The 15,384-nt window shown below is 53.1% G+C and overlaps 1 protein-coding gene across 1 annotated transcript in view; it reads right to left on the minus strand.

Annotated features, from left to right (window-relative positions):
* Positions 1-15,384, minus strand: part of Itga11 (integrin subunit alpha 11) — a 101,543-nt gene that overhangs the window by 8,360 nt on the left and 77,799 nt on the right. The window contains exons 16-25 of the mRNA XM_075965577.1: positions 14,941-15,107; positions 13,686-13,828; positions 12,430-12,540; positions 9,196-9,281; positions 7,184-7,391; positions 5,871-5,969; positions 5,353-5,429; positions 2,750-2,839; positions 1,389-1,479; positions 34-147 (exon numbers count right to left, since the gene is read on the minus strand). Of these exons, the coding sequence (XP_075821692.1) occupies positions 34-147; positions 1,389-1,479; positions 2,750-2,839; positions 5,353-5,429; positions 5,871-5,969; positions 7,184-7,391; positions 9,196-9,281; positions 12,430-12,540; positions 13,686-13,828; positions 14,941-15,107 (1,186 nt within the window). The remainder of the gene's footprint in view (positions 1-33; positions 148-1,388; positions 1,480-2,749; positions 2,840-5,352; positions 5,430-5,870; positions 5,970-7,183; positions 7,392-9,195; positions 9,282-12,429; positions 12,541-13,685; positions 13,829-14,940; positions 15,108-15,384) is intronic.

Raw genomic sequence — 15,384 nt, forward strand, 5'->3', positions numbered from 1 at the left:
TCTCCCAGGTTGGCCCCTAAGGAACACAGCTACCTGGTCGGTGAAGAAGTCCCTCAGCATCAGCAGGCGGTTCCCACCCCTGGTGGCGATGGGCACAGTGATCTTCATCATCACCCCGTGGATAGGGAAAAAGCCCAGATTCTGCACCTGCAGCCAGAGGAGAGTCAGCACATGCGCAGTTGAGGGATGGGGACAGAGATCCTATGGGGACCAGTCAGCCCTAAAGACAGGCCTCAGCAGGCCCTGGCTATTAGCACTATGGAAGCAAGATGGTACTGACAGGATGGGTTCTGGGACCCTGGAGTATGCTCAGTGGGCCGAGCCTGGAGGTCACCGACCTCTCCTACCACAGAGTCCTCTAGAGCAGGGGGGACTCCATGGAGACAAGAGTGGAGATAATGGGGTCACTCAATCAGGAGAGTGTGTGTTGTCTCCCTGGCGGGAACACATTCAGGAGACTTCAAGCTGGACTTTAGGGACTGAGAGGCTGATAGATGGCTCCGGGCTTCCCCTGGATTGGCTGTGTGACCTTGAGCAACACAAGCCGTGTGGGTATTGGGGTGCAGCCCAGTGTTCAGCCGTCAACCCACTCCAGCCCTCGCACAACTTCAGAGGAGCTGACCCTCATATGCAGGGTGAGGGAACCCTGGGTCCTCTGTGGCAGAGGCTGCTCGGCTGCTCCCTGTTGTTCTCCTTCCTCACTTAGTGACAAAATCAAAAGCCACCCTTCCCGCTTCCCTCGTAGCTAAACACCGTGTTATAGACATAAGCGGTAACTGCAGATATGGGATGCAGCTGATTCTTCTGTTTTGGTTTTTCGAGACACGGTTTCTCTGTGTAACCTTGGCTGTCCTGGAACTCACTCTGTAGAAGGCTGGCCTCGAACTCACAGAAATCCCCCTGCCTCTGTCTCCTGAGTGCTGGGATTAAAGTCCACCGCCCACCTTAAGGACGCTTTTTAACAGGAAGGGATGTGCTTCTCTTCTCTCCCCTGCCGCCTGGGCCTGAACTGTGACGACAGGTGAAGCCGATCATCTATCTCATGTCTAGGATGTTCTTAAATTCCTCAATGACTGTAAAGCCATCAACTCTAAACAGCAAGTTTTTTTCCCTTTTCTGGAGGAAAGTAAACCTTAGTGTGTTTAAACTGCTGTTCTGTATGTTTAAAATCTTTTCCGTACACCCTAATAACTCCCCCAGGCCAGCCTGGATGTCTTTCAGATGAGGGTGAAGCCCAGAGAGGGGAAGTAACTGTTTCTACAAGCTGTACACTGAGCCAGAGGCAGAGCTGAGGATGAGCCCCAGGACCTGCAAGGATTCTTCCCCTCCAACTGGGCTGTGGGGTTTTCAGTTCAGCCCCTTCACTCCAAGGTGCCCTTCAGCCTTACCTTGAAAACACAGTTGAAGGGAGGCCCAATGCCATCATATTTCTCCAGAGAGCTGTTGGCCTTGACCTCATAGTGGCTCAGGCTGCTGCTCCTGCATAGACAAAGGGAAAACCGTGTGTGGGCAGAGTCAGATAAACAGGTAGCAGGAGAGAGGCAGGCATGTGCCCATTTCCTGGGACACCCCCCCATGTCTTATGTGGCCGCTAGGGGGCGCTGTGTTGAGACGGGGTCATAGGCTTGGTAGAAATGCATACTCAGGGCAGAACAGCTGTCTGTCTGCCATGTGGGGGTCATGAGTCTGAGAGTCCCAGGTTGGGTATCCTGGCGTGGCGTCAGTGTTCATGGCAGGGCTTCTTTGCAACCTTGCCTCTTGGGTGCCCTCAAACCCCGTGTTTCTGTTATGTCCTCTTTTCTCCCTTGTTAGTGGCTGGGGACTTTCTAGTGGGCAAGGGCTGCTTCCTCAGCAGACTCTGCCTCGTACCCTCTGGGAGGGGAGGAAGGTCAGGCATAGTGTGGCCTGGGGTCTGAGTTCCTCCTCAGTGACAGTGATGTTGGGAATTGTTGGTACAGTGGTAATAAGAACAGATTGACCACCTTCCTCTGCCCTTCCTCTCTCCCTCTCTTTCTTTTCTTGTTGGAGACAGAGTCTCATGTAGCACAGGCTGGCTCACTATGGGATCCTCTTGCCTCTACCTATGGTATGCTGGGATTATGGTATGTCTGATTTATATGGTGCTGTAGGTGGAATGGGGGATTATGGACATATCTGACTTATATGGTACTATAGTTGGAAAGGGGACTTACACACACTTGGTCAACCCTCTACTAGCTAAACTACAAGCCCAGACTGACTCTGTGTCTCTTGTTTCTGCTGCTGTACTGTATACTCCAGGCTAGCTAGCCCTCAGCTTTCTGGATGACTCTCTTGTCTCTGCCTCTAGGAACTGAGGTCAGGTTGAGCCGGGGTTGCTAGGCTTATGCAGTACCTTTACCCAACGAGCCATCTCACTGGCCCCACACAGACTGACTTTAAAAGAAGATTTCTTTTGTTTGGAGTTATGTGTACCTAGATGTCTGTGTGTAGGTCTGTGAATGCAGTGCCTACAGAATTCAGAAGGGGTGTCAGATACCCTGGGACCAGAGTGACCAATGTGGTTGGGAGCCATGTGATGTGGGTGCTGGGAACCGAACCCAGGTCCTCTGGAAGCCATCCCTCTGGCCTGCCACACTGACTTGGAAGAGTTCTGTTTTTCACTTCTCCTCCAGCCTTGTGCGCTGGGGGACCTCCTCCTGCCCACCTCCATACTTGTCCCTGCTAGCCCATCCCCCCCTTCCCTCTTCCGCTTCAATATCCAACTCACCTAGTAAAGAGCACATCTGCTTCGTATTTGAGGTGGAAGCGAAGGAGGGCCATGTTGTCATCGGTGGTGCTCTCCTGCTCGTGACTGTCACTACAAGGGGAGGGGGTGGGATCAGAGAGGACACTGGTACAAGAATTGTAGAAGGTGGAAGGGAGGATGTGCTGGCTTTTCATGCTGCTGGGTATGATCAGGCCATCAAGGAAAGCTGAGGTGTTTCCTAGAGGGTGGGCTGGGGGCAAGACTGGATGCCAGCCCTCTCTGTGGCCAGGCGGTCAGGGAGGACTTTGGGTAGCTCATGGCCACTCCCTGCCTGTGCCATCTTCTTGATGAACTTCCCCAGCCGCTGGGCTGAAGATGAGGAGGGACTTGGGACTGGGAGAAGGACGAGCCTTGGGAAGAATAGTGGGGTACTGTGGAGGAGCTCACTGATTCCTGATCCCACAGGGTGCAGCTCCCTAAGATAATGGGTGACTATGCCAGGAGAAGCTAAAGGAACCCTTGGAGGGGGCATGGTCCAAGGTACTTTCACCTAACAGTCAGTACTCAAACACCAGGGCAGGTACCCACAAAGGTTAAACCCCAAGATTTCAGCTTGTACATAAGCTAAGTTCTACTCTTCAGGCTAGGGGGTGGGGATAGGAAAGGGGTCCTCAGAGTACACTGCTGTCTATGTCCCTTCTTGTCCATTCCTGGTTTTCAAACGCCCATGCATGTTGCTGTGCCAGTGTGCTCACTCTGTGCAAGAAGAGGACCTTAGCATGGGATAAAACCGGACTTGCTGAACATAGCGGACAGTGAGGACTGCTGAGAACTCAAGAACAATAGCAATGGGTTTTTGATCCTACTGCACGTACTGGCTTTGGGGGAGTCTAGGCAGTTTGGATGCTCACCTTACTAGACCTGGATGGAGGTGGGTGGACCTTGGACTTCCCACAGGTCAGGGAACCCTGACTGCTCTTCGAGCTGATGAGGGAGGGGGACTTGATCGGGGGAGGGGGAGGGAAATGGGAGGCGGTGGCGGGGAGGAGGCAGAAATCTTTAATAAATAAATAAATTAATTAATTAATTAATAAAAAAAAAGAAGAGGACCTTTTGGCCCAGGGAGGAGCCGGGAGGCCCCAGCATACGAAGACACTTTGCAAACTCAGTCCTGAGTCCACTGAGGGTTCTGTGGACATGTGGGGGTTTGTTTATGCATAGCTGGTGGCTAGCACAGACTGGTGATGGGTGTCCCCAGCCTGCCTGTGACTGGGTAAAGCCACTGATGTTTGGTTTGCTGGAGGCTTTCTTCTTAGCTAAGGATTTTGGCTGGGGACAGAAGCCAGCCTGTCCTGACTTCTTTCCTCCCTCCGTCTCACACAGAGGAAACAGTTTCTCACTGGCCTAGGGAGGTTCACTGGTCAACCTGGAGCAAGCTACCTTCAGGAAGCCAGAGGGACAGACAGACAGACAAACCCACACATTTCAAAATAGAGAAATGCCCAAGGAGGGCATGATGGTTTGTACTAAAAGTCAACCAGCCAGGGTGGAGAGTTACCCTGCTCCTGGCTGTGAGGGGTTGTCTAGACTGGCTTAACTGAGGTAGAAAGAGCCGCCCTGCATGTGGGCAGCACCATCCCCTGGGCTGGACTTTCAGATCGAATCAAAAGGAGAATTCGATCTGAGCACAGCATTCACCTCTGCTCCCCGGATGCAGAAGCGCCCTGCACCAGCTGCCATGCCTTCCCCACCATGATGGATTGTGTCCTCAAATTATGAACCCAAACAAATCCCTCTTCCCTTCGGTTCCTTGTACCAAGCATTTTGTTACAGCAATGAGAAAAGTAACTAAAACCGAGAGAGGTAACCAGGACTGCAGGAGCACCAGATGAGCTGTGGATCCAAATGTCCAGCTCCCAGTTGCTCTGTTTACATGTGATATTGTTGGAAGTCCCCACAACTTCACTGATTGTGAAGGGCTGCTGTGTGAACTGACTGATGGACCTGAAGGGGTTCTAATGGCCATTGTGACTTGTAGCTGAGCGGTGCGGAAGAATTGTCTGTATTCTGCCAATCATGTTTTAAATTATTAGCCAGGCAGGAAGTATAGGCGGGTCAACCAGACAGGAAGTAGAGGTGGGGCAAGGAGAACAGGATAATTCTGGGAAGGAGGAAGCCCATTCCTCCCAGTAATGCCCAGATCACCAAAGAAGCAGGATGTGACCTGTCCTGCTGAAAAAGGCACTGAGCCATGTGGCTAACATAGATAAGAAAAATGGGTTGTTATAAGTTGTAAGAGTTAGCAAGAAGTCTGAGCTAATGGGCCAATCAGTTTATCATTAATATAGACCTCTGTGTGATTTTCTTTGGGGCTTACTGGCTGTGGGAACTGGGCAGGTCAGAAACCCCCACAAGCCCGGCCCTCATGTTACAGCTGAGCTGTAGGATAGTAGGCGTGCAGCCCCCCAACCCTCCTCCCTGCACCTGCTCAGCTTGGGTCAGGGAACAGGTTTGACAGTGGGGTACTGAGGGCATAGGAGAGCAGAGGGTGAGGCCAGAGCTGTTGGGGGTCAGGGAGAGGTGCGGGCAGAGCTGTTGGGGGGTCAGGGAGGGGTGGGCCTGACCTGCCAGCACCCAGCTGGATCTGAAGATGGTGCAGGAACACAGACTTGCTGAACTCGAAGTCCAGACGGAAAGCCACCTGTGGAGAAGCGGGCCTGAGTGGGGGGCCCTGGAGGTGTGCTGGCTCATACCTACCTCTGACTACCCTCAGAACCCCATGGAGAATGGCTGGAGGAGGAGTGGGGCTGTGGAATAGTGAGCTGGGGCCACTATGGGTGCAAAGACAGCAGCTCCCCATTGGGGAGCTCCCCCCTTTTTTGAGTCATGTAGCCCATGCTGGCCTCACACTTGCTGTGTGGCACATGGACTTTAACCCCTAGCCTCTGTCTCCACCTCATGAGTGCTGGGGTAACAGGCGTGCCCCAGGGCTTCATGCATGCTAGGCAAGCCCTCTACCAACTGAGCTACAGCTCCAGCAGGAAACTATATTTAGAACCCCCAGAAGCAAACAGGTCTCTGTTTGCTCCCCGCTCTCTAGGTCCCAGTTTCTTTTCCTCCCTGTTGGACCCCTAGACTCTACCTTGGCCTTGGCCTTGAAGAAGGGATAGCTGACATTGCAGACTTTCTTGTGCAGCCGCCTCTCCTCGTTGACACACTCAATGCTGTTGTCTGAGTCATCCTGGGATGGGAAAGGCAGTGATCAGACCCCAGTCCTGAGTCTGGAGCTCATGCTTGCTACAGCAGCCCCTCAACCCACTCTGGAGATCACCCTGCCACTGGCCATGGGAATTGGACACCCGGAATGTAGTTCTGGCTACTGAACTACAGAGGCCCCTGAGACTGAGGCCAGGTATAGTTGGGTCAGACTAAAGGCATGAGGTGACACTGGGGTGGGTCTTAATGTCCAGGTTGGTAGACAGGCATTCAGGTGTATGCTGATTCTCCCCTTGTGTCTGGGAATTGGCTAGGTGCAGGTGGGACTCTGAAGTCTAGATCTCACTCAGGCTGTGGACAGTGACTAGGCTGGTACTGACACTTGGTCCACTTAAAGGTCGAAAGCCACTCCCCAGGCTCTGACCTCCCTGCCTCCTCAGGCGCTGAGGCCCTCTGAATGGTCATGTAGATCTTTCTTTCTCTTTCTTTCTTCCTTTCTTCCTTCCCTCCCTCCTTTCTTTCCCTTCCTTCCTTCCTTCCTTCCTTCCTTCCTTCCTTCCTTCCTTCTTTCCTTCCTTCCTCTCTCCCTCCCTCCCTTCCTTCCTTTCCCAGTGGAAGAGAGACCCTGGAGCTACACAATCATATTGCCTGGTCTCCAGTGACTTTGTGTGGACAGCATTGTTCCATATCTGGAGTCCTGGATTGGATAAAAATGGAGAAAGCAAGCTGAAGCTTAGCACTCATTTTCCCTGCTTCCTTGTGCATACAAGAAGATCAGCTGCCCTGCCCTCCTACGTGATGGACTGTATCCCCTGACCATGCTACTCTTCCTCCCAAGGATTCTGTGTAGAACACATATTTAGTGTCAACATGAAGCAGGGGATTGTGAGAGAGGCACACAAACAGAGGTAATCCCAGGCAGGCCCACAGAGTAAGCAGAGGACCCAGGTGTCAACAAACAGGGCATACTGGGAGGCAGTGGTGATAGGGGGGCACATCAGGGTACCGGGGTAAGAGAAAAATCAGGTGGGGCCTTGAATGTGACAATAAGGTATTTGAGATCCCGCAGTCTCCCTGGTAATCATGGTCCCCAGTTCTGGCTGCATGCTGAGGGAGCTCTCAGAGCTACCTACTTATAGACCCCCCACTGAGGACCCCCCACTGAGGACCCCAGAGGAGAGACAGGACACAGCTCTGTCAGCACCACAGTAACTCCTGGGCGAGCAGCCGCGGCCCTACCTTCTGGATCAGGCTGGCGAACTGCAGGTTTTCTGACTGGGAGATGTTGAGGACGGTGCTGTAGGCATTCTCTCCTCTGTTCTCCAGCGTGGCCTCCACGGCCACCCGGCGACGCGTGCTCTCTATGATGAAGACAGTGGTGTCGAAGGACAGCGTGTAGGTGGAGCAGTCCTGTGCAGTCTTCCTCAGCACCCGTTGGCAGTACTCCCTGTGGGAACAGGCTGCGGCTATCAGGCAGGCGAGCTCGGGGATGAGGGCTGGAGCGGAGTCTCAGGACTGACAGAGATACGGGAATGGGGGCACCTGGCCAGCCTCTGCCTATGGGAACAGCGCTGAGAGGAGGAGGTGGATGGTGGGCCTACCAAGAGCTCATGCTTCCAGCCGGCCACCTGCCCCAAAGCCCCCTCTTCTCCAGTCACAAGCCGAACCTGCCTCTGAACTCAGCTCTCTCATTTGACCTCCTAGTCACATATGACCTTTCTGCTTCCCTTTTGGCTTTGGCTACCAGGAAGCTCAGCACTAAATCTTGATTACTTTATTTAGACAGGTAGAATATTCCTTTATCCTTTTATCCTGTCCGGATGTGCTATTTCTACTGGCTGTCTGTATCCTGGCATTTACATTTTATCTCAGTGCATAAAAGTTAAAGAAAAATTATTGCTGGGCGGTTGTGGCGCACACCTTTAATCCCAGCACTCGGGAGGCAGAGGCAGGTGGATCTCTGTGAGTTCGAGACCAGCCTGGTCTACAAGAGCTAGTTCCAGGACAGGAACCAAAGCCACAGAGAAACCCTGTCTCGAAAAAAAAAATATTGTAAGGTTTGTTCTGTCAGTTAAAAATGATCTCATGGGCTGGGTGGTTGGGAGGGAGAGACAGGTGGATCACTGTGAGTTCAAGGCCAGCCTGGTCTACAGAGCAAGTTTTAGGACAGCCTTTGCTGCACTGAAAAGCATCCATGAGCATTGTACCCTGGTTTGCTTTGTGTGCTAGTCTGTTTCCTCCAGGGGATTGTGGGTACTGTGTTTGGCCATGTCATGTGGAGGGCAAAGGACAATTTGTGAGCGTCGGGTTTCTCCTTTTACCATGTAGGGCCAGGGATCAGACTCAAGCTATCAGAAAAAGCAGATTTACCCACTGAGCTACCTCACCAGTACCCCTTAGACTCTTAGAGAGACTGACAAGCCTTGGTGGTCAGCTAGAGGACCCTACGCATGACCCAGGGTCTGGGCTTAGAGGTCAAGGCCCAGAACTCTGGTTCATCTGTCATCACCTTCTTTATCTTTTGTTGTTGCTCTTTGCTTGTTTGTTTGTAAATTTACTTATTTCATGTGCATGTGTATTTCTCCTGCACATCTATCTGCATACCATATGCATGCCTAATGCCCACAGAGACCAGAAGATGGCATCATAACCCTTGGAACTGGAGTCACAGATGTTTGAACTGAGTCCTCTGAAAGAACAGCCAGTTAGTTCTCTTAACCACTGAGCCATCTGTTCAGCCCTGTTTGTTTTTTTGTTTTTGTTTTTTTTGACAAGGTCTCTTCTCATTCTGGCTGGCTTGGAACTCACAGATACCTGCCTGTCTCTGCCTCTCAAGTGCTGGAATTAAGGTGTGTGCTACCACACCTGAGTTCCCCTCCCCACTCTTTGAGGGGTCTCCTGTAGCCCAGACTGACCTGAACTCACTAAGTAGCCAAGAGTGCCTTGGATTTCTGACCACTTCCCCTAGTGCTGTCACCATGCATGGGCCACCACTTGGACTTTATGCTGTGCTTGGGCTCGAACCTACGGCTTTGTGCATGCTAGGCAAGCACTCTATTCACTGAGCTACATTCCTAGCTTCCTGGTTCCAGGTCCTATCTGTTTAGCAGCTTGGGCACAAATGGAGGTATTCCATCCTCAAAGAAACTGGAGAGGTTAGAGCAGGTTAAAGCAGCTGCAGGGGACAATCCAGCCCTGAGGAGCTCCAGGCCACCATCAGACAGGGGTCAAAGAAGCAAGGAGCCACTCACGTGGCAGTGGGCAGATCACTCCGAGCATCCAGGACAAGGTCAGGGACACAGTGTTCATCCTCATTACAGCCATTCCAAAAGGGCACCTGCAGAGAGAACCAGTGTGACTGACCGGAGAGGGGACCATGGCCTCCAACCCTGGAATCTAGAGCCCCCAGCCTTTGTCTCTACACACCAGATGGGGCTCTGCCTGCCTCACAATCCCCCAACACATCCCCTTGCCGATTCCTCCACCCCTGCGCTAAGAGAAAGCGCTTAGCCAGGCAGGCAGCACAGGCTCCCTCACCCAGCAGCACAGTTCCAGGCAACAGGCATTGCCCATCTGTTGTGTATAAGATGCTTAATCCTGGAGATGGAGGCTGAGAACGACGCAGCATCTGCTCTGGGATGGCGGGGATGACTGACATGTGAACAAACAGCTACAGTGTGAAATGTGCAGAAAAGCAGAGGCACGAGGACCAGAAGAGGCAGAGGGAGCACTGGCTTTTAGGCCTGTAGGTGTTCAGGGACATTTCCAAGGTGGGGACAGTGGGTCAGAGCTCTGAAGCACGGCCACGTGAGCTGGATGCACCAGGGGAGTAGAAAGCCGGAGAGCAAGCTAGACATCCTGCAGAGACGTGAGTGCAGGAAATGACTACATAGTTCAGCGCTGTGTAGAGCAAGGCCAGGCAGAGGAGAGGAAGAAACAAACAGCAATCATAAATAAATGTAGAAATAAATATAGCTTGCCTATAAGGCCTTGGGTCATCCCTTGTATATGACAGAGTCAGCAAGCACTCTGGCATGGAAGGGCCCTGCTGGACAAGCATGCTGAGGGAGGTGGGAGGATGGGCTGGGAGGGGCCAGGCTAGAGGCAGAGAGCCTGGGGAAGTAGCTGTAACACTCAGGAGGGATGGAGATAGCATAGGCTTGCCTAAGGTCTCAGAGCTGGGGTCACTAGGACCTAGAAGCTCTTGTGGCTGAGGGAGGGTCCCAGAGTGTTACCCTATTCTTTTTCACCTTCTGCGAGGCAGACAGCATCATCTCTTCAGAACCCTAAGATATATCCAGGAGATTGGCTTGGGGGGTGCCCTGTGGCTCATCCACAGCGCAGTTCAGTAGAGGCTGGGTGCTGAAGCCTGGCTCAGCGACAGTCACGGCCATGGATGCAGTCTTGACTGGGGGTGGGGTAGAGGTTGGGGACAGGAGACCTGGTCTCATTAGTTCCTTTCAAAAGGTATGGAATATTCCTTTACACAGTGTGAACGGATGGTACTGTGATTGGTTTAATAAAGAAGCTGACTGACCTATAGCTAGACAGGGCGAAGTTTAGGCAGAAGATCCAGACTAAGAGAATGCTGGGAAGAAGGAGGAGTCTTTTGAGTCGTGAGCCTGACTCAGAAGACTCAACATGGGAAATTCATAGATGTTGTAAACGAGCCTTGGTGCAGCACCTAGATTAATAGGAGTGAGCTAATTCAAGTTGTGAGAGCTGACTCAGACAAGCCTGAGCTTTCGGCTGAGCATTTATAATTAGTATTAAGTCTCTGTGTGGTCATTTGGGGAGTGGCTAGCAGGACAGAAAAGCCTGCCTACAGACTGGGCCCCCGGTTTGGACACATTGTTAGAGGTACCCAGTCTACAAAGATACTGTACACACTTCGCTAAACCTGGGCAGGGGTCCTGGTGGCTCAAGTCTTCAGCCAGCCATTCAAGAAGCTCCCAGAAGACAGCCAGTCCTTAGAAGTTCCAGTCAGGTGATGAAGAGAGATGGTTACTGAACTCAGTGTCACAAACTGGCTTAACCCAGGCTCTCCTGTAGTATAGGCTGGCATTGAGTTTGCTGCATAGCTGACAATGACCTTGAACTCCTGATCATTCACCGCCTGAATGCTGGGATTGCAGGCATGTGCTATTACAGCTGGTTTATGCCATGCTGGAGAGGGAGCCCAGGGTACTGAGCATGCTAACCAAGCCCTCTATCAGCTAAGCCACATCCCCAGCCCCTCAGCGCCCCATAAACTGGTGGGACACACATGTAACCCCAGAGCTCAGGTGGTGCAGACACAACAGGCGACTCTGGCTCCGTCTCTCATCTTCCCCCCACTTTCTCCCACTCCCTCACTCAGGAGACATAGTCAGTTTTCTTGGCTTGAAAGCAGGTTCTCTCCTGCTCTGAGCTCTGAGTCCAAACTCCTTCAAAGCCAAGTCCCAGGCTGCCTCCTGCAGGAAGTTCCCTGTCCACTATCTGGAGTGGCTCATGTCCTGCATCTCTACCTGGGATCAGGATCCTGGGGGCATCAGGGTCCTGCATGGGTGACTGCTCGGGGGCGGGGGACGATCTGCCTCATGGGCTTCATGAGTGAGCAGTGCGCGTTCATTCATTCCCTCGCTGTACGTAAGGGCTTTGTAATGATGGTGTTAGGAAAGCCGGTGGCTAGAAGCAGCTAGCTGTCTTCCCCTGCCAGTCCAGTGACTCACATGGGAGAAAAGGGACAAGGGAGAGCAGACGGGCTGGGTGGGAGGCTGGGAGGTTCTGAGGGAAGATGCATGCTGCGGGAGGGCTGGAAGGGGATACTGTGGGAAATGGGGGAGGCTGTGGGAGTGTGGACAGTGAGACACTGTGATCCCGGCCCAACAGTCCCATCACAGTGCTGGAGAAATCCGAGCAAGCACTCGGGTGACTCTGAGGCTGCAGGCTAGACTTTGCTTGAGTGCCTGAACCTCGAAGCTTCAGGTTTCTCAGTGCAGTGACCCGATTAAGCCTTTGCCTATTGCTTAGGGTCCAATATCGCCTCTGTAAATCCTGCCTGCTCTCCCAGCCCACTTAGACAGAAATGGGGAGAACTTCTTGAGTGGGACTTTCCAGGGAGCAAACACCCCAAACTATTAACAGAGGATCCAGGTGCCCTTAGTCTATAAGATGCTGAGAGGCAGGGTCTCTGCCACTGGCAAGGAGAAAACTTTCCTTTGGGATCCTTAGTAGCAGGTAGGGAGAGTCCATCACTGAGTTAGTCAATCAACAAACACAAGAGCAAAGTCAGGGTGACAGAGTCCTCTTCTGCAAATCCGGGAGTGAGAGCCAGAGGTCATGGATCTCCTCTGGGCCTCTGCACTTCCCCAGGGACAACTCAGTGTTCCCTGCACATGGGACACAGAGGAGGCTTGTCCTGCTGGTGCTAGCTGTGGGTCTCTGAGGACGGGAGGCTGGAGGGTGAGGGAAGGGTGGGTGTGTGGCAGAGGGGCAGGACGTACCGACACTCTGAGTGTAGTGGGCCAGCCATTGTCTAGCATGGGGCCAAAGTCAGGGTCCTCGAGGGAGTACTCCACGGAGAACGTCACTGGCTTCACGTAGTCGGCAGTGTCCTGTGGGGAGAGGAGGGCGGTGTTCAGCGAGGAGAGGGTACCCTTTCCTGGGCCACAACTCTATACTCAGAGCTCCCATACTTCTAGGCTAAGAGGACAGTGGCCTGTGGCCCTCAGGAGAAGTCGCCAGGTGGACAATGGTTTCTGTCAAGGTCTACAGGTAAGAAGTGAGTACCAGGTAGAAAAGTGATGCCAGTTTGGTGTCCCGAAGTTTTACCACACTCCTGCTCTTCCTTCAAAGCCTCAACTCTCATGGCTCAGTACCTTGGTCCTTCAGGAAGCCTGGCAGGCTCCTCTCTCCTACTCCAGATTTGTTACATCAGCTTCTTCCACAGCAGTGAAGCTGCTTCACTGTTCTGTCCTCCTCGTTTTGTTTTTGCTTTGCTATATAGCCCAGGCTGGCCCCTGATACAGTCTTCCTGCCCCATCCCCTGAGTACTGGGATTACAGGCATGTTGTACTATGCTCAGCTAAAAGATCTACCTGTGTGCCTGCTCTCTTCCCTGGCATGGAATAGTCTAGAAACCTCTGAGTGTGGCCCAAGCACTGTGATACGGCCTTGTGATGTTGAATGGATGAGGGAAGGGACGCGGGTGAACATGTGAACAAGGAGGTTCAGTTTGTCCTGACAAGGGGTGACAGATGACTGGGGTGCTCCAAGCAGCCTGAAAGCCCATGCCCTAGAGCTGTGCTCATCATACTTGGTGTTTCTGTATGGAAGCAAACCTCTTTCTCACTCAGTGACGAGCACCAGGCCACCACTTCTCTTGGGATGCCACTGGTCAGCATGCCCTTGCCTCTGCCTGCCTTACCTGATCTTCGTCTCCAGCCCACCCTGCTGTTCTGACTTTCTAGCCTCGGGTGGTGGCCACTCGTTCCCTCATCTTCTCAGATGAACTCACTGCCTCGATTTCATTCCTTCTAGGCGTGAACATCTGGGAAGGCGGGTATGGTGGGTGGTATAGCCACGAGCACTCTTATCTGGGGCCTGAGGAAGGGTACCAGCCAAGGTTGGCCACACTGTTCTCTGGCTACCCACCGAGAGCTCGGAACTGGCCTGGCACCGTGGGACTTCCTACAGAAGTTCCTCTACTCAGTACCCTTCTTGTAGGGCTGAGGGCCTGCTTGTGGGTTGCTGGGCTCACCAGGACATGGAAGTTGATCTTTTGGCAGTGTTCCTGGCCTGAGGAGAGTACGACAGCCCTGTTGGTGAACTGGTCTGCACCCTCGTCCAGATGTGCCCGTGGCATGTACCGCCTCTCGTCCATGGTGGCATTGTACCTGATGCCTGGAAGAGAGAAGGACAAGACCAAGCTGTGCTTCATCCCCATCCTAGACTGTTCACCTGCTTAGCCTCTGGCTCGGCCCTCACGGGCAGCTGGAAGCTTCCATATTGGGAGCAAAGGATATGGTGAGCAGGAAGGAGCTGAAGAGGAGGAGGAGGAAAAACAAGAGAACAGCAGGAGGGAGGGAGGGAAGGAGAGAAAAGGAAGGGAGAGGGAGGGAGGGAGAAGTGAGTTTTGCAAAAAGGAGAGGCAGGCTAATGTTGCTCAGCACTGCTGACCTCCTCTTTAGCCCCTCCCTCTAACATCCTGTCTCACAGCATGGCTCTGTACCTTTAGGGGCTCCTCCTAGGGCTTTCTCACGCTAGGAGTGCTCCTTAGGCCTATGTCTGTATTCTGTGGCTTGAGGCCCATAGACTTTCTCCTGTTAGCCTACAAAAATCTGACAGTCAGGACTGACACAGTGTCTTCTGTCCCCTAGGCAGCTCTATAGTGGCTGTATCCTTTGTCTTGCCATAGATGGAACTTGCAAGAAAAGTGCCCAGCCACCAGGCCTGGATGTGTCCTCATCTCCCCCTTTCTTTTTGTCTGGTTTTGTCCTCATCACTGGAAGGGACACTACCTGTGGTCTCCATTGTATCTGTCACTTCCAGGGCTGCAGGGTCCAGGAAACAGGTACCTGAATCTAATCTGAGGTAAAAGGAGAGGACCCTTCCCAGGCCCATGGCCCTGCTGGGTGGCAGTTGTGGCTCACATGCCCAGCCCCTGGTCCCTAGCTCCCCAAGGCTGGCTTCAGGTTGGCTTCCTGAGTCTGCCTGACTCCTGGCCTCCTCTCTGTAGCATACTGCCTGCCTTTTACATCTGGTTCAAACTACAACCAAGGGACATTCTTCTCTCCCTGGTCTTTCCCATCAGTTCTGCCCATACCACTCTTGCCCTGCCAGGAGTCCCTTGAAAGGAGAGCCTTAGAGGAGAATCTAGCAGGCATTGAAGGTGCTCAGGGTGTGGCCTGGTACCTAGAACCCATTTCGGGAAAGGCCCAGGCTGGGAACCAGAACAATCACAAAGCCCACAGAGAAACCAGAGCTGGGCTGGTGGCCCAAGGAGGCTGGTTTACCGACGGTTGCTGTTTGGAAGTGGGGTGCCAGGAAGACAGGCACGAAGCAGAGGAAGGCGGCCAGACAGGTGGCATCCCTGCCGTTGCGCTTGCAGTCCTTGTGGAAAATGTTGATCTTGGGTGGCTCAAAGTGGAGACTGGCGTTGATCTGCACCACGGGGCGGGACCTGGAGAAGACAGACAGGTCAGCTAGGATGGGGCTGGAGTTCTGCCTCACTGGGACCCAGGGGCAGAGGTACAGACCCAGATGTGGAGTCTGTAAAACCCCCTAGAGGGTGTGGTGTGGCGGAGAGACCTGAGGAAGCTATGGGATTGATTGGCCAAAGAGAGAGGGAGGGTGGCTCAGCGGCTTTAGGGCTCCAGGACAGCCCATCCTCCTTTTCCTCCAGTTGCTCTTGTTGAGGACTACTGGTTTCCCCCCACCCAGCATGTCCAGCCCGACAC

Source organism: Microtus pennsylvanicus, chromosome 3, assembly GCF_037038515.1.
Source record: "Microtus pennsylvanicus isolate mMicPen1 chromosome 3, mMicPen1.hap1, whole genome shotgun sequence".
NCBI lineage: Eukaryota > Metazoa > Chordata > Mammalia > Rodentia > Cricetidae > Microtus > Microtus pennsylvanicus.